This window comes from Cnephaeus nilssonii (assembly GCF_951640355.1).
Source record: "Cnephaeus nilssonii genome assembly, chromosome: 15".
Lineage (NCBI taxonomy): Eukaryota > Metazoa > Chordata > Mammalia > Chiroptera > Vespertilionidae > Cnephaeus > Cnephaeus nilssonii.
Window position 1 is genome coordinate 29,806,347 of NC_137086.1, and position 23,039 is coordinate 29,829,385.

The 23,039-nt window shown below is 40.3% G+C and overlaps 2 protein-coding genes across 8 annotated transcripts in view; one reads left to right on the top strand and one right to left on the bottom strand.

The window, feature by feature from the left end:
* PSME4 (proteasome activator subunit 4) overlaps positions 1-17,407 on the bottom strand; it is a gene marked incomplete at its 5' end in the record, with an annotated part of 89,977 nt that extends 72,570 nt beyond the window's left edge. For both annotated transcript variants that reach the window (XM_079792521.1, XM_079792520.1), the window contains 2 exons: positions 449-589; positions 17,166-17,407. In XM_079792521.1, coding sequence (XP_079648647.1) covers positions 449-589; positions 17,166-17,407 — 383 coding nt within the window. The remainder of the gene's footprint in view (positions 1-448; positions 590-17,165) is intronic.
* Positions 17,408-17,466: 59 nt separating this feature from the next.
* Positions 17,467-23,039, top strand: part of ACYP2 (acylphosphatase 2) — a 172,334-nt gene continuing 166,761 nt past the window's right edge. For 5 of the 6 annotated variants that reach the window (XM_079792301.1, XM_079792297.1, XM_079792298.1 and 2 more), the window contains exon 1: positions 17,467-17,968. The gene's annotated coding sequence lies outside the window, so the exon portion shown is untranslated. Of the gene's footprint in view, positions 17,969-18,482; positions 18,502-18,619; positions 18,776-23,039 lie in introns of those variants that run through there. The other variant, XM_079792302.1, reaches the window with a different exon arrangement.

Sequence of the window (23,039 nt, forward strand, 5' to 3'; positions counted from 1 at the left end):
ATCCTTATATTCTCAAGGATCTTAAAGCCTATATAAGAAAAGATAATTAGTATAAATAAAACAATCAGACAACACAGAGTTCAATGTGTGCTAGAGAAAAGAAAGCTTCATGGAATTTTAATTAAAAGGTTAATTAACACATGATGTAAACTTATAAAGTTCTCGCCCTAGCCTGCTTGGCTTAGTGGATAGAGCATCGGCCTGCGGACTGACGGGTACCGGGTTAGATTCCAGTCAAGGGCACATGCCTGAGTTGCAGCTTGATCCCCAGTAGGGGGCATGCAGAAGGCAGCTGATCAATGATTCTCTCATCATTGATGTTTCTATCTCTCCCCCCTCTCCCTTCCTCTCTGAAATCAATAAAAACATAGTTAATAAGTAAATAAACATATAAAGTTCTCATTTCCTAAAATCTTGAAAAAATCCAAACTCAGAAAAATTGACTTACTTTAACAAGTTGATCAAGAGACGAGCAAATCCCTGCATCATGCTGATTTCCAGTTTTGGAATTGATACCAGCTCATACAATAACTTGACAAAAAGAACATGATCTTCTTTGCTAAATTTCCTCCCATAAAGTCGAATATATCTGAAAGAGAAAAAATCAATATAGCTTTTAAAAATAGGTATGGCGACACATCCATGTTCCTTGCAGCAGTATTCACAACAGCCATATGTAAGGTACATAAATATCCATCAACAGATAAATGAATTTAAAAATGTAGTATGCACACACAACAAAATATTATTCAGCCTTTAAAAAGAAGGAAATTCTGTTATATGCTACAACATAGATAAGCCTTGAGGACATTATGCTAAAAAGTGAAATAAGCCCATCATAAATATAAATACTACAGGAGTCTACCTATATGTAGTATTTAAAATAACCAAAATCATAGAAACAGAATGTAGAATCATGGTTGCCAGGGATAGGGATGAAAGGGGAAACAGAGAGTTGTTCAACGGGTATACAGTTTGAGTCATGCAAGATAAAAAAGCTCTAGAGATCCGTTGTATAACAATGTACATGTTGTTAACAATATTGTACTGCACACTTAAAAGTTGTTAAGATAGTAAATGTATACTTTTCTTGCCACAAAAAATAGGTACTGTAAAACTGTTCCAGATGTCTTTGATGTTAGTCATTTTATATCTACTTCTTGTTATGAGGAAAAGAATTATTCTGTATTTTCATTAAGACTGCCAAATAAATATTTTTTTTATCAAAAGGCTTCAAGTCTCAACATTTAATAACCAATGAAAAACATGGCTGTCTTGCCCTGGCTGGAGTTTTCTCGGGTTCGACTCCCAGTCAAGGGCACATATCTGGTATGCAGGTTTGAGCCCCAGCCCTGGGTCAGGGTGCATGTTGAGGGGGAGGGGGCACACACGACCAACTGATAGATCAAATCCATGTCTCTCACATGGATGTCTATCTGTCTCTCCCCCACAACCCTTCCACTCTCTCTAAAAATTAGTTGAAAAAATATCCTCCAGAGAGAATTAACACCTCCCCCCCAACATATACCCATGTCACACTCACCCATTTGATTCCTGGTCAAGGCATATACCTAGGTTGTGGGTTTGATCTTCAATCAGGACAATCATGAGAGGCAACCAATTGATGTTTGTGTCTCACATTAATATTTCTCTCTCTTTCCTCCCTTCTTCCCTCTCTAAAAATCAATGGACATATTCCCAGAGCGAGGATTTAAGGGGGAAAAAAAAAGCTGTTTCTAAAAAAAGGTAATTTAAAAACAAAATACTGAGAATGAAGACTAAGAATCTTCATTTTAAAAACTATTCCAGTTGGTTTTCTGTATATTTAGGTTCATTCCTTTTTCCAATTAATTTTCATGTCATATTTTAGGACAAAAAATTACTATTAGATGCCTCAAAATACTTAAAAACCTTGGTAACAGTCATAACTGAATTTTTGAACGGACTAATTAAACTGTCCTCCCACAAAGGGGAGGGGGAAATAACAGTAAAAGGTAATACAAAAGCACTTTCAACTGCTTCCTCCTAACTACCTTATAGTGTATTAATCAAACGTTTTAACTATTTTTTTTTTTATAATTAAGGGGCTCTTGGCTCAATTTTTTATTTTTTTAGACGTCTTTTTAAAATATTTTTTATTGATTTCAGAGAGAAAGGGAGAGGGTGAGAGAGACAGAAATATCAATGATGAGAGAATCATTGATTGGCTGCCTCTTGCACGCCCCCCACTGGGGACCGAGCAGGCAACCCTGGCTTGTGCCCTTGACAAGAATCGAACCTGGGACCCTTTAGTCTGAAGGCCAACGCTTTATCCATTGAGCCAAACCAGCGAGGGCTTAAACGTTTTAATTTTTAATCTTATATAAAGAAAGACTGTGGAATCCCAGGGACAGTAATTATTTAAGAAAATATACAATACTGTCAATGTTTTTTCTATTCTACATCTTGATAGTTTACTGCACATTACAAGGAAGTTTAAAGTAAAATATAAAATTATACAACACGATTGTAAGAATTAGTTTGGCTAGCAGCTAAAAATATTGGTTTTCAATACAAGCTTTGTCATTCACCAGTTAATTTTATTCAAGGCAGTCACTGGATTTCTAATCCATCTATATCCATCAATAAAGTAAAATTAGCGTCATTTCAGAGGGACATTAAGACTATTTGTAATTATAAAACATGCAAGACACTTGGCAATGATATTTAATCTTAAGTGAATGTTTTATTTGGGGTAGTTCCATTCAAAAGACAAAAAAAAAATGGAATTTTAACTTGAAAATTTACAAAGCCAGAAAGAATGTAGTATATCCAGGGGTAGTAATCCAACAAGGAAAGTCACCCCAGAGAAAAGATGGCCGAGTTTCTTTACTCTGAAAATAAGGGGGTCAGAGTAAACAATAAAGGCAATATGAAAGGTTCTGCCCTCACAGGACCTGTTGCAAAGGAGTGTGCAGATTTGTGGCCTGGAATTGCATGCAATGCTATAGCCTTGCATGATTCTCCGAGTATTTGTAAAGAAAAAAACCATTAAGTGTTATTTCCTCAAAACAAAAAAAAAAACCCACACACACCAGAATTCAAATATTTTAACTGAAAGCATTTGAAAGTATTTATGGATTTTTTTTTTTAAAGATCCATCTATCTAGCAACAGACCCTAAGTAAAAATTTAGGATATCAAAGTCAAACTACCAAAGTTTTCACTGCACATTTGTAATAATAAAATTTCCTGAAAAATCTAAACAGTCCAATAAGAGAATGGTTTGTTAAATTATAGTTTATGCTTTTAGACTATAATGCACTCATATATCTTAACAAAAATATCCCTTATCAAAGACTGCTAAAATCCTACTTAATACAGCAAAGGAGTCAAGCTATGTGGTTCTCACTAGCAAAAATGACACACACTAGAATGTGAACCACAATTAACTTCAATGGATGTTTAAATCCATTAAATTCATAATGATACTAAAAACTATAAATACAAACAAAAGAATACCCCACAAATCTCACTTTTGAAGAATGCTAGGTAACCAAGATTTGATCATCTTAAATACTGATAAATAAAGAAAACCACTAGAGAACCTATTCTGCCTCTCATATAGGAATTGTACCTCAGGATAAGCTCAAACTAATTAGGGTGAATGTTATCACCATTTTGCAATCTCTAATGCATATAGGATGGCTATTAACTCACAGAAAGAGAGAAGTAGGGCTATGTATCTCCTGATAAAAGTATGTGCTGAATAACAGCAACAAAATTAATTACTGTGTCTAATATTTCAATCTGACTTGGACTGAAGGTAATCATTAAAAAAACTGACTTTAAAACACACAAATGAAAATTTAAGCTTACAAAACTATGCCTTCTTTTCAATCTTCTGTGAACACCTGATCATAAATTAGTCAACAAAGAAAAACATCAATTCTAACATGTGAACATTATTATAGCCAAAAACTCTGATTATAATAAAATCTACACTAATAAAAGAGAAACATGCAAATTAACCATCACTCCGCTACACCAACCAGCCAATCAGGAGCAAGTATGCAAATTAACCCAACCAAGATGGCAGACGGCTACGGAGCTGGAGCAAGCAGGAGGCTAGGGTTGCCTCAGCAATGGAGGAAGCCAAGCTTCCCACCCTGGCCGGCCCTGGCCTCTGCTCAAGGCTACAAAGTTTCAATTATAGGAGATAAATAAATCCTAGATACTTGCTTCCAGCCAGCCCTGGCCTCCACTCAAGGAGGTGCTGAAAAAAAAAAAAAAAAAGAAAAGGAAAAAAAGGAGGGGCTGGGACCTTGGGTCACCGGGGAGTGATCAGGCCAGGATGGGATGGCAAGGGCCGTTGGGGGTAAGCAGACCAGCAGGGAGGCCAGTTGGAGTGAGCAGGCCGTCAGTGGGGGTCATTTGGAGGTGATCAGGACAGCAGGGGTGGGGGGCAGTTTGGAGTGAGCAGGCCAGCAGGGAGGGCAGTTAGGGGTGAGCAGGCTGGCATGAGGGGGGCAGTTGGGAGTGATCTGGCTGGTAGGGGGGGCATTTGGGGGCGAGCAGGCCGCCGGTGGGGGCAGTTGGGGGCGAGCAGGCCGGCAGGCAGAGTGGTTAGGGGCAATCAGGCAGGCAGGCAGGTGAGCGGCTGGAGCCAGCAGTCCCAGATTGTAAGAGGGATGTCCGACTGCCGGTTTAGGCCCGATCCCTGTAAACCAGCAGTAGGACATCCTTCAAGGGGTCCCAGATTGAAGAGGGTGCAGGCCGAGCTGAGGAACAACCCCCATTCCCTATGCATGAATTTCGTGCACCGGGCCACTAGTTAGAAAATATTAGAGTATAACAAAATTTAAAAACATGCATATGAATCTGATTAAACAGGCAATCTCCAGACTTAAGGCATTCCCCCTTCTAAGAGGCACTTCCTTTAACCTTTTGCACTCGGATGTCGAGTGTGACTCGACACGGTTAGCATTAAATCCCGAGTAGAATAAAGGAATCGAGAAAAAAGCGAGTGCAAAGGGTTAAAATCAGGTTCACAACAATAATGACTATCCTTACTGTTATTATTTAGCATTATTCTGAATCTAGATTGAAGAGTAAACTAGGTAACAAAAGATAGAATAGTATGGTGTCAATGCTATCACTATACATACCTAAAACATCCAAAACAACCACCTAAAAACAGTTTTAGACTACATAAGAAAATCTAGTGTTTTTTAAAAGCAACAACCTTCCTGTATGGTACCCAGAAAGAAATAGTGGTTGAAGGAATATTGTTCCATTCATTCTTAATACCAACAACAACAACAAAAAAATTAGAAGTTTCTCTAAAAGAAATGTATAGGAGCCCTGGCCAGGTAGTTCAGTCGGTTAGAGTGTCAGCCGGATATGCCAAGGTTGTGGGTTTGATCTCCAGTCAGGGCACATGCCAGGAGCAACCAATGAACGCATAAATAAGTGGATCAACAAAGCGATGTTTCTCTCTCTCTTCCTGTCCCCCCACCCCCTTACTCTTTCCCTTCCTCTCCCTTCTTTTCTCTATTAAAAAAAAAATCAATAAATTAAAAAAAGCACATTGTTTAAAAAAGGAAAAGTGCAGGAATTACATTTTTAAAACAATAAAATTGCCCTAGCTGGTTTGACTCAGTGGATAGAGTGTCAGCCTATGGACTGAAGGGTCCCGGGTCTGATACCAGTCAAGGGCACATGCCCAGGTGTGGGCTTGATCCCATTGTGTGGCGTGCAGAAGGCAGCCAATCAATGATTCTCTCTCATCATTGATGTTTCTCTCTCTCCCTCTCTAAAATAAAAAAAAAAAAAATATTAAAGAAAATAAAAATAAAAATAAAATTGACTGATATGTAAAATATTTGAATAAATTGTGAGATAAGGATTGTTTTTAATGTCTTAGTACCTGACAGTTAAGGCTAAATGACAAATATTTCACAGAAAGGAAAACTACCATGACCAGTGAAATTCCTGAACTTTACATTTTAATTTCAGACAGTAACTTCAACTCTTCCTTCTACCAAAATAAACATCACACATTTTTGCTGTAGCTATGTCAGTTCCAGTCTTTTCTTTCTGTTCCTAAGGTGTCACCAAATAGAAAAATAAAAAAGGGCAAAAATTAGCCAAGAAAACTAGAGGATCAGGAATTAATTACTTTGACTAAGTCCTTCATCATTACATATAATATTGAAAATGCATATAACAGCTTCTCACAGCTAGAAACAGTAAGTGAATGTTAAAATAAAGAGTTTTCTGCCCTGGCTGGTTTGGCTCAGTGGATAGAGCATCAGCCTAAGGACTGAAGGGTCCCAGGTTCGATTCCGGTCAAAAGCACATGCCTGGGTTGCTGGCTCGATCCCCAGTAGGGGGCGTGCAGGAAGCAGCCGATCAATGATTCTCTCTCATCATTGTTTCTACCTCTCTCTCTCCCTCTCCCTATCCCTTCCTCTCTGAAACCAATAGAAATATATTTTTTTAAAAGGAAGAGTTTTCTCATAAACCCACCTCTCTTCTTTTCAAACAGCATTTCTAGAGCAAATGACAGGTACAGGATGACAGTAATGACTCAAATAGTTCCTTTAGGCCAAGAACTCACAAGTCAGATGTGAGGAGACATATACTTGGCAAACCAAATATACAGAAATAAGGGGACAAATGAAGTATTAGAGTTTTGATTCTTTCAAAGCCAAAGTTTCACCAAATATAGTGATCACTGAACTGAGAAAAGATTAGAAAGCTGTCATCACTCTGAATAGGCAACCCAAAGCCAAGATAACTTAAGGATTTGGGGAAAGAGGCTCAGGAGACATCTCCAGGCAGAGGAAGAGAGCAAGAACAGGGTACTTCTGTGGCAACGTGATACAACCAAGAGAATGTTTCTTATTCCTCCATCTCCCCTCCAAAGAGGTCAGGCTGAGGATCAAGAAAGGGGATATACTACCACAAATAAATAAACAACAATAAAGAATATTAATTCCAAGTGACTACTGGTATGAAACAAAGGCAAGTTAGTTGCTATCTAAATGGAGGATGTCTTACGTTTCCATTCTAGCTTGCTTTGCAACTCTCAACATTATAATAAACTTTGGATAGACAGATTTATTGATTTCAACATAGTAGCCAAGCAAGCAGGAAGAGCATGGTTCTACAAGACTGCTGAGACTTCAAACTGCTCTATATTAGTCTCCTGGGCAAGTCATTTAATCTCCTAAGTACATACGTAAAACCTGGGTGTCCTCACAAAGCTATGGTGATGGACAATTGATTAACATACATGAAAAACATTCTAATTTAATTGTTCTAGGATGGGGAGGAGGGGCTCCAGGTCCCAGGTTTTTTTTTAAATTAAATTTACTGAGATGACATTGTTCAACATGAACATAGAATAGTAGGTTTCAGGTGAGGACTTCTATGAGACAAGATCTGTCTATTGCACCATGTGCCCACCACTCAAAGTCAAATCTTCTGTCACCATGTATTATGACCCCCTTCTTCCCACCAATTGTTTTTTATAAGCTTCCCAGATGTCTCACCACTTAGCAGATTAACTAGAGCATAATACATGCTTTTTTTTTAAATATATTTTATTGATTTTTTACAGAGAGGAAGAGAGAGGGATAGAGAGTTAGAAACATCGATGAGAGAGAAACATCGATCAGCTGCCTCTTGCACACCCCCTACTGGGGATGTGCCCGCAACCAAGGCACATGCCCTTGACCGGAATCGAACCTGGGACCCTTGAGTCCGCAGGCCGACGCTCTATCCACTGAGCCAAACCGGTTTCGGCAATACATGCTTTTAAAAATCTACTTAAGTCATTAAAAATGTAATATTAATACAATCTGTACAATTTATATTTCTTAAATTAGTTATATGCAAAATAAATCTTAAGATGTTTGCTTAATATATAATTATTTGTCATATCCTTAGAAATCGATCTATCCTTTAAGACTCCCTCCTTCATGAAGTCTTCCTTCATTCCCAAACTAAAGTGCTACCTCTGTCCTCTGTCCCTTAATAGCTTGTACCAAACTCTGAGTATTTTTCATATTCTATCTCATACCATAGTTGTTTATGTACACATTACTGTATTTCTTTAGATGACTGAAAGATATTTGGTGGCAGGGACCACCCCTCTACAACATCTATTTAACCCTCAGCTCTAACCAGAGATGAAACAAGGTAGACATTTTGAGAAACATTTTTTTTTTTCAACAGATTGAATATGCAAGTATACAAACAGCTCACCAGAACTAATTCTATTTTTAAAAAGGAAAAAAGAAAAAAGCACTTTCAAACTAACAATAAATATCTGAGCAAATTGCCTTTAAAACATTAAAAGTAGGTTTCCAAAACACATTAGAAAACAGGCCTCTCATCTTATCAAGTACAGTATTTCTAATGGGAGGCTCCATATGGGCAAGGAAGTCTGAGGTGTACATTTCTCTGTATCCCCATCCTCCTCAGATTGAACAATGCTCACTTGGAGTTTCAGCATACTGTATTTCCTAACACTCAAATTGACATGACAATTTTAGAGTAATGGTCATTCACCACTAACATCTAATAATAATATGTCCATTCATTTCTCCCAGTTGGTTCTCCCTGGAGTCATGCATTTCTTTAAGTGGGCATCCATTTCTTAAAATGCTTTACTGAGTGTCATTTAAAAGTCAGGAATTGGCAACAATCAATCCTATATAATAAAAGGCTAATATGCAAATTGACCAAACAGCAGAACAACTGGTCGCTATGACGTGCACTGATCACCAGGGAGCAGATGCTCAATGAAGGAGCTGCCCCCTGGCTCAGCCAGAAGCCAGGCTGATGCCTGGCGAGCGCAGCAGCAGTGGTGGGAGGTAAGGAGTGAGGGGTCCAGAACTGTGAAAGCCCTGGACTGTGAGAGGGATGTCTGACTGCTGGCAGCCCAAGAATTTTCCTTCCTCTGACCATGTGAGTAAGAGCAAGAGTCCTGTGGTCATTAGGCAAATCTGTTGTTATATAACCTTGCTTAAGTCTCACTTCTTCAGGGGTAAAGCTGGGAGAATAAACATACCTACAGTTCATAGGGTTGTTTGTGAAAATGAAATAATGAATGTAAACCCTTAGCATAGTGCTAGTACATTCTGAGCCCTCAACATATGGCAGGTAGTGTCTATAATACTGACATTTTGTAAGATACCTCAGGCTACTAATATTTTTAAACTGTTGCAACTTTTCATTTTCATCCCTTATATCTTTATAGCTTAACTAGAGGCCAGATGCACGAAATTCATGCAATGGGCTCGGCCCCTGCCACCGCGGCTTCGTCCAGAAGGTTGTCCGGAAGGACGTCAAGTCTAATTAGCATATTACGCTTTTATTATTATAGATAAATGGGTGTGGTGATATGATCTAAACTAAAGAAAGAAACCTGTAAAATCAGAAGCTTTCATTCATATTGTTTGGCCACAACCCACAGTAATAATCATACACACACACACACACACATACACACACACACACACACACACACACACACACACACACACACACTCGAAACAGAAGTCATAAACATTCCCCCTTATTACTTCCAAATTCAGTCTAATAATTCTAATTTAGTTCACCAACCAACAAATAAAACCTCCCCAAGAATACAACAACTGGGTCAAGACCTACTAAATGATATATATATATACCCTTTAGTTATAATTCACAATTTGAAAAATTCTCTATTAAACACTCACAAATGAACAGAGATTTTAAAAAACAACAACAGTGAGACCCCACAAGAAAAAAAACCAAACCACAATGTGAAAGTCTTAAGATATTTGTTAAATTATGAATTTTTAAAAAGATTACATTTCTAAATCATTCTTGGATTTGTTAAATGGTAATTTTTCTCCTGCCATACACATAATGGGGGCCTCTGTTTGGTATATTGACAGAAACTTGACAACATTTTATTTATTGGGATCTCTAGGAGGTTACCTACCTTCCCTCAGAACACAAGCTGTCCCAACTAAACTTTTCGGGAATCTGCCCAAAATATAAACACTCATATGCTAAACACTGCCTTCATAAAATGTCTAGCTCTTAAAAACGACTTAATCCTTCGCTTAAAAAAGAAACTGTCAAACAATGAAATGAACAGCTCAAAGATTACCAACACATTCCATTTAGACTGTATACCATTAGATTACAAAGCATTTTTAACAATTCTTAAGCAATCTCCAACGTATTTAAAGTACAATACTATTCTCAAACCCATTTCATAGCTGCAATAGTGTTCTTAGCAAGAGAAAAGGCCTTGCCCTGGCTGGTAGCTCAGTTGGTTAGAGTGTCATCTCCAAAGCTGTAGGGGGTTTGATCCCAGGTCAGGGCACATACGAGAAGCAAACAATGAATGCATAAATAAGTGAACAGCAAATCGATATTTCTCTCTCTCTCCTTTCCTTGCTCTCTAAAATCAATAAATAATTTTTTATTTTTTAATATATATCTGATACATGGTTCTAGCCTTGCATTACTATTTTCTTTTTGTTATTATAGTAAACACTTCATTGAACAACTATGACAAGTATAACTCATTCATACAACAAATTTAGGAACATTTGCCATCACAGGGATTTGTCCTTTGTTGTCCTTGAAAAAGAAATTTTGAGCACATTATAGAACCTTTCCAGAGAGTTTTAATGATGAGATGACATTTCATTTTAATATTTAAAAGTACCATTCGATGTAATTTGAAAACTCCCGACTTGAGCAAAGCCCCAAGCAGAGGATAACAGTCTCACTAAGCTTGAGAGGCAGAAGTGGGTGTTCTGAGGAACATGCCTTTGACGGGAATCAAACCCGGGATCCTTCAGTCCATGGGCTAACACTCTATCCACTGAGTCAAACCAACCAGGGCTTAAAAATTTTTTTTAAAGGGGAAAAGCCTTTATTATATTTTTAAACTCTAAAATTTGGGGTTTAGGTATTATGAAACAGGTGATGACCGCTACCAAAATTCTATAGTTCATCTAACTATATTTTTAATAATAAATATTTAATCATACAGTGAGATCTCAGTCAAACTTGCTGATACAACCAATATAATCGGCTTTCTTCTCTAATTAACTTTGGGTTGGTTATGAAACAATTTCTTCCATAACCAAAATGCTTCTCCACTTCTTTGGTTAAAAATATACTTTCTTTTGAACCCAGTATTAAATGCTTTTAGTTTTCAAACAAAAAAGAGTTAATTCTAATATTACTGAGGACCTATGAATGTATATGCCACTGCACTAATGCTGGAAGTAGAGGAAAGGCAGTAAATACGGACGCAAGGTGCTGATATGAAGAAAGCGCACAGCAGAGGGAAGATGTGTACATGAAGAATAGAAAAGCAGGAACAAGGGATCAAGAGCGAGTGCACTCAAAGGAAAGAAATGCTGAGCAGAGGCCAAATATGGAAGTAACCAACCTCAAGATTCCAAATGAGAATATTTATAGTATGTGCTGCTTTTAACATTCCAGTCGTGATCTCAGTAAATGTAAAGGTTTTTTGTTGTTTGCTCACTGTTGCTTTTATTACCTGTTCTCGGCTTGCTGTTTACACAGTAAGAATGAGACTTTTTATCTAATTTTCTGCAAAGATTAGAGGGAAACAGATTTGGATTTTCTATTGGGAGAGGAAGATTCACCAGAAATAAGTCTGCTTACTAGAAAGTTAACATCTAGATTCCACAATGAGGATAGGTTTACAAGTTGTGCACTTGTTTACTAATAAATAAGCATCCTTTAAAAAACAAGAATCTGCCATCATTTCACTTCAATTATGAACACGCAGTTCAAAAAAACTTTTTTACAACACTGCAAAAACAAACGTTCTTAAATAATGTTTTTAAAAATGTTTTTTAAATGTTTTTTTAAAATGTTTTAAATATATTCGGATCTCAGAACTATGGTACTGCTGTACTAATTTTCTTTTCTTTTTTTTACTAACTTCCTTTTCTCAATGTACTGTGTTAAAATACACTGGTCAGAATGAGAATTTTTTTTTAAAGCAATTAACTTTAAAATTCATATTTTCCCAAATTTCTTGATGGAGTTACACACCTTAACTAGTCTGTCCCAAATAAACAAAAATGTGACTAAGAGCAAGAGCACACTGGAACTCCCTGAGGGCAAAAGCCTTTCACTGACACAGCCAAAAAGTGCCGTCCACACAAGGCACTCAGAGAATAATCTGTTCAAAGACTCCTGACTACAACTTTGTATCCAACTATCTATTAACCCTATCAACATCAGTGTCTATGTTTTCAAAGTGAAGATAATTCAAGGGAGTCCTTGTTACCCCAGAATTTATTCTATAGCTCCAAAATTAAGGGGTGGGGGGGGGGGGAGAATGTCATAATATAAAAATGTTCATTAGTAAGCTATTTTTAAAACTGTCCATGAAGTCTGTCTGAAGTCAACCTTGGACAAAACACAAATGAAATGAAAACTTAGAAGTAAAATCAAATTTTGCAAAAAAAGAACTTCATGAGGTTAATCAAAGTGGCAATGGATTATTGCAGAATTTTTTTAACTTTGATAATGATGGGTTCATAGAGTTCATTTTATTGTCTTCCTTTGTGTATGCTTGAGTTTCCATAACAGAAAAAAATGTCTAAGCAAAAAACAAAAAGAATATTAGAAAGCTGTTCAAATCATATATATTGACAAATGAGATTCTGGCAGAAACAGACAGTTAACTAGTGAAAGCTAATAAGGTGTTTTGAAAGAATGATTAAGAGAGGTCCCTGGAAAAAGGGAAGGGCCCCAAGTATGACACTGTTATGAAAAATCAAATGTGTGCATGTGTAGGGAGAGGGGGTATATCAACCAACTGATGCGTCTCTCTCACACAGATGTTTTTCTCTCTCAACGTCTCTCCCTCTCCCACTCTCTAAAAATCAATGGAAAAATATCCTCGAGTGAGCATTTTTAAAAAATTAAAAATAAAGTGTTAATTTTTTAAAAATCTAATGTGAAAGATAACTTATGGTGTGTGCTATTAGACAACTTTATCAGAAAAATTCATGTCCCCAAAATCACTTAATTCACTTATTTTGTTCTTTTCTTCGGAAAAACAACTTTCTCACTACAAAGAAAGTTTGGTTCCCATTTTGAGTGTGGTCATTTAATAAAAACAAATCTTTTCTACTACTTTCTCCAACTGTTTCTCCCTGACGAATATGGTAATCTGTCAAGATTTCAAGATTCTTTTACAACAAAAAAGCGTTTGTATTTATTGTAATTTCAATGCTCTAACATTAGATACCCTATTAAGTACATCATGTTACTAGGCAACTGAGATTCGGTGGATAGCATTTCTACTTTCTTCCCCAACAGAGATAGTATGAACTTGGGCACTCCAGTGTTCACATTATTACTTTCCACAAGAGGCAGTCAGTTTATTTGATAACTCATATCTTGACTAAATGTAATACATTATGTGGTTTCAAATGGGATAATCCAATTCCTGTCCAGGAGGAAGACTACAGACTGTTCTTAATAATAAAACAAGGGAGCTACAGTTTCATTAACAAATGAAATGATTCCTCAGCAAAGAACATAACATTTTATTATAACAAACAGCAAAGAACATAACGTTTTATTATAACAAACAAGACATCTAAATTTGCTTCATAATACACCAAGCCCACTTCACTAAAATAAAAATTCTTTGAAAGAAAGAACCAATCATGAATGGAGTAAGCTTGTAGGAAATAGTAGCCCATTCACTAACTGTTCCTCCTTTTGCCCTTCCTTCAGGCCAATTGAAAGTAACAGAGAGCTAGCTGGAAAGGCCCTTAGAGACTAGTCCAGTGATTTTTTTTCCTTTTTCTTTTCAAACAGTATGTTTTGGTGCCCTAAGTAGACATCAGGGGTTCAATGAAGTGTTACAAAGAAAAAAATCAGTGTGGTCTTATTTGGCCTGAGGAATCCAATTCTGTGCTTAGAATTTTGCTTAAGACAACTGCTAGATTTTAAGTTTGAAACATCACTAGTAGTCTAAACTCCCATTTTCCAAAAGAGGACTCCAAAGCTAAGAGAGGTTAGGCAAGACTGAGATGATAATGTTGGTGGCAAAGCCAGGTACAGATAACCTGAGGTCTTAGGACTAGACCTAGTGTCTCTCATGAAAAGTCCAAAAGGGCAAGGGAAAAAAAGCAAGTTTCAAGATTACCTTTCTTCAATTCCATTCTCTACATTGGCCATACCAGGAATCACCAATACCTTTCACTCAGTGTCCGAGCTATCTTAACTATTGTTCTCCAAAGACCACCAAACTAGTTTGTGCCTCCCTTGTTTCCTCACTTCTTAGAAAATGGCCCTGTGATATGTTATGCCACATGATCTCTCTTGAACACGTTCTGATACTTTAAATTGTATGCAAGAAGTTGTGTCATATTACAGGACCAATGTTTTAAATACACAGAAGTAAGCTTTCTTCTCGGAGATGCTAAACAGACCCAGAAGTCTTGAAATGGACTGAAACAGAATTATGATTACTACTAAAATGAGGTAAAAAGTAAAAAAAAAGGAGAGCCTGAGCGCCTCTCAAACCAGAACTCTACCCCACCCAGGTCTGTGATGGCTAGATTAGGGGTGTACACTTCTGGTCAGGGACCCACTCCCAGTGCCTTTGAACAGCATTTACATTCAGGTCTTCTTTAGGAATGTACTTGATACTTTAAAAACTGCTCACTGTCCTTGTAGTAAGATACACACTGGCTTATTTGAAGCTCTAAAGGACAAACCTTTAGCAAGATTTTAAACCAATCTTTTCAATCAAATCCACAAAGATTGAGCAGGCCCCAAAAAAGTAGAACCTAGAAGTTCCCTTCAGATAAAGAATATCATAAAGTTACAGAGCACTGTTTCTCAGGAATTATTTAATCCAAACCCCCACTTCTCTTCCAAGAATACTGAAACACATGATTAAAGTAACTGCACAGTCACAGAGCTAGTGGGAGAAATTAGATTTTATTTTCATTACTACTTTCCACTCTTCTACAAAGTACTAAATATGATCACTACTCAGCTATCGTCACATGTTCTGGCATCATCTAGATGTAAACTTGTGCAACACATACAAGGCTTAATAAACAAGCACAGATATAAACAGGTCACCTTTAACATGACTTAGGAGAAAAAAAAATTCACCCAAGATCACAACATGTCCCACCAAGTTCAAAATGTCTCATAGTGCAAGCCCAAGAATCAGTTTTCAGCATTTAACCACTGTCCCAAAATAAAATTCTGATAGCATTTCTTGCTGGTAATTTATGTATAAATGGTTTTAGGTTCATAGGTTATTAAGCCACATAACTGCAATCTTGCCCTAAACACCAAGGACGGTGTCCAATGTATTTCTAGCCTTTCCTAGGCAAAAGCTACTTATACCTAAATAAGCCAAAAATAATAAAACCTTAGGTGATAATTTGCCAAGTTTAGTAACAGTAAATGTCAGAAAACAATGCTTCACTATGCGTGTATAGATTCTAGATTCAGAAATCCAAATTAGACATGCATTCACACATTGGTATGTTTATATATTGTGCATTTAAAAGGAGTTGTTTGTGTCCCCCAAAATGGTTCTTCTCTGGCAAATTTAAACCAAGTGATTAAAGTGGGGAATTACTGGAACTGACAGAGGAACGATTTTTACTGTGCCTGAGTAACAAACAGCTAGGAGGCGCACTTGAAAAATCATATTAATTCTAATAATTTATAAAGCATTCTTCTATTTTGACTAAAAGTGGTTCTTCTCCCCGTTGGGTGCCCCCCCCCCCAAGTCTCCTATGGATCTGAACACCATAAACTTGACTCTCTAAGCAAAAGGAGAGCTGTTAACCTTGACATTTTATGGTCACTCTTTGAAAAGAGCAACTTAAGTGTTTTATTTTTTGCTTTTTAATTAAAAAGGTAATTCCTCCCACCACCACCACCACCTGAAGTGGATGGGAGAAATTTGTCAGAGACTCCCTAATAAGAGTCCTAATCCTGGGAGGAAATGTAAGAACTATTTCATTACAAAACCCTGAGTCATTATCCAGTTCACTCAGCAGATTTGGATAAACAGTGGGTAAGTGACAAGTCTTGCGTGTTCAACCATTCATACCCCCAACGCATGAACATGCAATGTTGCCAGATTTCGTGTCCAGTTAACTAAACAAGATTCAGCAAAATCCTTTTAAAAAAAGTTTTTCTGACTCAGTGAAGATGCCCATCTAGCAAATAAAGTCTCTAACCTGCCTCCAGCAACTGTATTTTACCCGTTTTCCCCTAATTTCGGTTGCACTCTAGTTCGCAGCCAGGTTGTGGCAAAAATAAACAAATAAAAGTAACAAAAGACCAGAACTCCTGAAACTGATTTCGGCAATCTACATTCATCTCAGCGACTCAAAATGAACACACGCCCGATCGCAGTAACTCCCAGGACCACCTGACAGCTCTCTGCCCCATCGATCTTCCTCGGTATCGTGCATTTCCGAGCAGGAGCAAGAGACACTTCCCCTAAGTCCTACGCCTCACCATTCTCGACACTAACGTCTAGGATACAGCCCAAGGGTACGAAGAGGGCTGATTTTAAACCAATCTCTTCCATCAAACCCACAGAGATTGAGCAGCCCCCCCCCCACCCCCCAAAAAAAGTAGAACTAGAAGTTCCCTTCGGTCTCCTTCCCATTCAGAAAGTTACTAGACGCGAATGCGGAGCTAGGAAGCGGCGGCGATCACGGGGGGGGGGGGAAGGAAGAACCGGAGGAACGAGAAGTCAAGAGTTGCTCCCCCAAGGACGAGTCCTCCTTGCACCCCTTCCCCACAGGGGCACACAAGTCCGAGGAAGACCCTTGCGGGAACCGCTCATCTCTTTCCCCGGGGACCCCGCAGGTCGGAAGACAACCATCCGAACCCTTGGGGGAAAGCAGCCAGGGAGGACGAGGAGGGCTGGTGAGAACCGGAGACGTCCCGCAGGCAAGTGGCAGGGAGGAGGGCCGAGCGCTTTCCCGAGCTGCGGTGGCGATTGCAGCTCGAGCACCGCCGAGCTGGTCCAGCCACCGGGAGCGGACAAAGAGCCGCCCCCGCCCGCGGACGCCCGCCCCGAGCCGCAGCCCCGAGCCCACCCGGCAGGCCCGCTGCACTTACGTGGAGAGTTTCCTGGTCCAGAAGAGGCCCCCGGGCCACAGCTCCTGGAGCTGCACGGCCCGGCCCAGGTTGCTTTTGATCTGGGCCAGCTGCAGGTCGGACTCGGCGTCCAGGCGCTCGGCGTAGGGCAGCAGCTTGTTGTAGACGATCTCCTTCTGCGGGACGAAGGACCGCGGGCCCGGCCCGGGGCGCCCGCCCGGCTCCGGGGGGTCCCCGCCGCCCGCCCGCTCCGCCGGCTCCATGAGCCGGGGGACACCCGCCCGCCCCCTCCCCCCCGCGCCCTCCCGAGCCCCCACCCCTCTCCGGGCTCCGCCTCCTCCGCGGCGTCGTCGCCCTGCGGCCGCCGGCGGCCCGTCGCCCTCGGCCCGACCGCTGGGCCCCCTCCCCCGGCCGGCGCGCTGCTGGCCCCGCGCGCTCCCGGTTCGTTGGCGGCGGCAGCGGCCGCTCTGCTCGGCCCGCACCGGCTCGGCTGGTGACGCTGCAGCCGCCGGCCGGAGGTTCCGGACGGGCCGCAAGTCACTTCCGGGGCGGGGCGACGGCGGAGGGGGCGGCGGCGGCTGGGCGGGAGCCGGGGGGGGGGAGGCCGCGCCTTCCTCCGGTGGGCCCGGCTCGGAGCCCCCACCCTCGGGCTTCACCGGCCGAGCGCCCGGCCGCCCCACCGGAAACACGAGGCCGAATTCCAAGCCATTGTCCCTTCGGGCCGGGGCTGCGCGCTCCCTCCGGCGGCCGCCTCCCCGGAGCCGCCGGGGCCAGGCAGTCGGCCCGTCCCCCGCGCCGCGTTCACCCCACGTGATTATTTATAGGTGTGTTTTTTGTTTTCTTTTTGTTTTACTCTGACCCCTTGAAGCCCTCCTCTTGAGCCACCCTCATTCCAAAGAAGGGACTAGTTATTCCTTCAACAAATAGTCATTGGGCCATGCTGTGTGCCAGATGCTTCTTTTTGACCTTTAAGATGGAACTAAAGAGCTCCAGGTGTCTGCCCTCCAGGGATTCAGTCGAGCAGAGCTATAGCCGAGGGAATAAGCAATTACAACTCAATACTCGTAATTGCTAGATAAGTACGGGATGCCCCGGGAACACCTAAAGCGGTGTTCAGACTGGGGTGGGGTGGGGTTTGGGGGTGTCAGGTCCGTTACTAGAGCGGATACGTATATTGAATTTTAAGGGTTAAATGCAGAGCTGGTTAGGAAAAGAAGGGAGGGGAAAGTATGTTTCACCTAAGGGGACAGCTCTGTGGCCTCAAGTATGCACTCACTCTAGGAATTCAAAGAAGTCCAGAATGGCTGAAGATTGACTGCAAGAGAAGGGAGTGGGGAATTGAGGCCGCGGAGGAAATGTTAGGGATATTTAGAGCGTTATCCTGCAAGGCAACAAGAAAGTCTGGAAGATTTTAGTCATAGGGGTGGTATGATGTAACTTACTTTTTTTTTTTTTTTTTTTTTTTTTTTTTGAAGAATCACTCTGAATGAGAATGATTTAGAACAGACCAGGTTGGGTACCGGAGGATCCCTTCAGATGTGACATGAAGGCCTGGATGTCAATTGAAATGATTTGAGAGCCATTTCAGCAAGTAGAAAGGCCTGGGCTTGATAGCTGTTTGAATATTAAGGGTGAGGTAGAGGGAAGAGACAGGAGTTCTGGTTTGGGAAGCCAGGTAAAGAGTGAAGCCTTTCCCTGAGAGACAGGACACGGCAGAAGCAGCTTTGGAGGCAGAATGCCTAAGGGATGGTTAAGTATTTTGACATAATGGAGGAGGAGGGTGATCTAAACTGGAATATAGATTAGCACATACATGGATTGGAAGCAGTGAGATATAGAGTATTGTTAAAGGATAAACAGGCATATTAAAATTTTGAAGAGTTTATTTGAGCAACAATCTTTTTTAAATTTTTACTAATTGATTTGAGAGAGAGGAAAGGGAGAGAGATAGAAAAACATGTATTTGTTGTGTTGCTCCATTTCTTGATGCATTCATTAGTTGATTTTTATATGTGCCCTTGCCAGGGATTGAATCCACAACCTTAGTGTGTTGGGACAATGCTCTCTAACCAACTGAGCTACCCGACCAGGGTCTATCTGAGCAACAATTGATTTCAGTTGGGCAGTGCCAAACCTGGAGTGATTAAGGGTGCTCCACTGACAAGAGCCAGCCAGGGGAAAGAGTAGAGAAGGTGTTGAAGCCAATAATGGAAATTATTTGATTGGCTATAGCTTTAAGCCCAGTGGGCTGTTTGTGATTGTCCTTGGTATTTAGATTTCATAACCTTGAGCCACACCTAGATTTTGGTTTGCTTAAGTAGGCTGCCAAAGCATTAGTGCCACCTCAGTCTAATGATCTCCTTGTTTAATTAATTTAACAGCATGAAAAGAATAGGGTCCTTGACCAAACTCTGAGGAACTCAGGGGTTGAGAGAGAAAAAGGAGAGAGACCACCAAGAGTGCCCAAGAAGCAGTGGGAGCGGTAGGAGGAGGTCTAGGAAAGTGGCATTCCTGTGAACAGTGTTTCAGATAGAAGAAGCGATTAACCCCACAAAAGGTCCTGGTGGGTCAAATGGAATGAGAACTGAGAAGGGTTACTTGGAATTACTGATAAAGCAGCTAAGAAGAGTTTCAGTGGCCCAGCCAGCATAGCTCAGAGATTGAGCATTGATCTATGAACCAAGAAGTCACGGTTCAATTCCTGGTCAGGGCACATGCCTGGGTTGTGGGCTCGATCCCCAGTTGCGTGCAGGAGGCAGCTGATCAATGATTCTCTCTCATCATTGATGTTTCTATCTCTCCCTCTCCCTTCATCTCTGAAATCAATGAAAATATATTCATTTTTTAAAAAGAATAATTTCAGTGGAGTGTAGGAATGGAAACCAGATTACAATGACAATGGAAAAATGGAAGAACTGGTAAACAAATAGAGACAGCAAATGTGGACTGTGATTTTAAAAAACTTTGGGTGAGCCTGGCAGGTGTTGCTCAGTGGTGAGCGTTGACCCAGGAACCAAGAGGTCACTGGTTTGATTCCGGGTCAGGGTACACACCCAGGTTTTGGGCTAGATCCTCAGTAGGGAACGTGTAGGAGGCAGTGGATCGATGAGGTTTCTCTCTCATTGATGTTTCTATCTCTCTATCCCTCTCCCTTCCTCTCTCTAAAAATCAATAAAGTATTTTTTTAAAAACTTAGAGAAGAACAAGAAAGAGATAAGGAGTTAGCTGAAATAAAAAGAGCAAATATTGAAGGTGGACTATATTTAAATGTTTAAATATTGACTAGAAGTAGCCAGTGGAGAGAGAGGTTGAAGACAGTTGAGTGAAGATGACAGAGAATGGAAGAGAATGTGGAGTCTGGCCCTTCGTAGTTATCCAGTTTACTTCCATAGCCAGAGGAGAAAAGCAAGGAAGGGAGGTGCAAATTCAGAAAGGTTTACAGATTTGGTAGCTGGAAGTTGGAGAAGTTCTTTCCAATGGTTCCTGTTTTTGGTATGTGTGTGTGTGGGTGGGTGGGGGGTGTTGTTATTGTTGTTGTTTTGTATTTTGTTTTCTGTGAAGCAAGAGAAGGAGAATGGGTAGGAGATTTGAGGAGACTGAGGGAGGTTTAGAGTAGTCTCAAAATTCAAAAAACGAATTAGAGAAACAGAATTGTTTGACACTGAAGGTTGGAAGTATAATACACCATCATCTGTCTGCGCAATATAGTGGTTTTCTCCAATAATGTTTAGCAGCCCAGGTTGTGTACCTACGGGCTGGTTTGATAGAATGACAAAGGAGTAAGGGAATGTTATGTATGTTGGTGGTGGTGAAGGCAGTGGTGTTAGTTACCATTTGCTGAGCACTTCTCTCAGCCAGTGCTTTACTTACATGATCTCATTGGATTCTCTTCTCTAAATAGAGATCATTGAGTTGAGAATACTTGATAGAGAGTGGTTAACATCCTTCTACCCCTTTAAGTTATTCTGGCTGGTCTAATAATCAAATTGATATGAGAACGATTAACAGGAGAAAATGACCACATTTTTAGGTATGTACTTACGGGATTCCATAAGAATGTGGGACCCAAAGACAAATTGGGCAGTTGAGGTTTATATGCCATTCTGGAGTAGGGGGGAGGCTTGGGGGGGGGTGTTGTGGTTGTGGTTTGAGGCTTCAAAGGGGAAGGCAATTCACATGGAGATAGAAAAGCAAATGTTTGGTAAACAACTGTTTGTTGACCATCTTTAACAATGGGACACAGAGAGGACTTTGATTAAAGACTTGGCTAGGTTCTTTCCTGTCTATCACACTTAATTCAGATTAAACTATAGTTATCTATAATAATATCTCTCTTCCTGGAGCAGGTCCTCTACTAAATTTTTTTAGGTAGTTAGGGGGGAAGGTCAAAGATTCTTCTGGAGTCTTTTGTTTCTTAAAAAATGATCAGCTTAAAAAATCAATACACTAAGAAAGGTGTATTGGGTGGCAAACTGTTCCTCACAAAGTCAAAGTGAAGAAAGAAAAGGACAGATAGGCAGAGTGTAGAAGTCAAGGGACTCAGATCCTGATGCGGTACAAGGATTAGCCTGAGCATGGGATCTGGAGGAACAGGAATGTTTGGATTTATTATTTCAAAGAAGCAGTTCCAGGTGAAGCCAAGTTTCCTGGGAGTGGATGTCTGTACTGGCAAAGAATAAAGAATTCTTGGAGCCCAGCTGGTGTGGCTTAATGGTTAAGCATCGACCTATGAACTGGGAGGTCTGGTTCGATTCCAGGTCAGAGCACATGCCCAGGTTGCGGGCTTGATCCCCAGTGTGGGGCATGCAGGAGATAGCCAATCAATGATTCTCTCTAATCATTTATGTTTCTATCTCTTTCTACCTCTCCTTCTTCTCTGAAATCAATAAAAATATTTTTTTAAAAAGAATTATTGGATCCCTAGCTGGTCTTGCTCAGTGGATAGAGCATTGGCCTGCGGACTGAAAGGTCCTAGGTTCGATTCTGGTCAAGGGCACATGCCCGGGTTGTGGGCTCGATCCCCAGTAGGGGGGCGTGCAGGAGGCAGCTGATCACTGAATGATTCTCTCTCATTGATGTTTCCATCTCTCCCTCTTCCTTCCTCTCTGAAATCAATAAAAATATATTTTAAAAAAATTATTGGAGCAAAAGAGATGAAGTCTCTTTCTGTTATTCTTGTGAAGTTTAATAGAAAATACTATTGAAACCCCTTGAAGTGAGAAGGTTGGGAGACCTTAAGTTTCTCTGGGTGACATAGTCTTCTCATCCCTGAAGACAATAATCCAAAATCTGAGGTCAGTTTTCTCATCAGACCAACTTCCAAACATTTTGTATCTCTTAGAGCTCAGAATACTCTGCCAGCGATAACAGCCCATTACTCTTTCAGTCAGACCCTGAGGGAGACATTGGCTTCTTATCAGACCCTTGAAGAAGCCGACTGTAATCACCCTTCTTAGAAGACCCAGAAAATACAATATCCCTTCATGGAAAATATTGGTGGAGGAATTGGCAGGGATAGTTATCAATCAAATATTTGTCTTTGATGTACTTATTGGCCCACTACTTGATAATTCACTTCTTAGCAGTGAACAAAATGATAGGTTGTTAGTTTCATGCATCTCCTGCCTTACTTTTGTTCTATATGTGATGTAGTTAGGCCTGGGGATATATTGGCAAGTGAATGAATCTCTGTTGCCAGAGCATAATCTTTAAAAATGAGTCATTCTAGTATAATAAAATATCCAGACTCTTGCTGTTACAATCATTAAAAGACACCCGAATATTGGATCTGAGAAATGAGGACTTTTTCTAGTCCCTGTATGATTTTTAAGTTTTGAATATGTCATCCAAAAATCCTTTTTATCCAGTCATACTATCCACTTCACTTCATTTGAG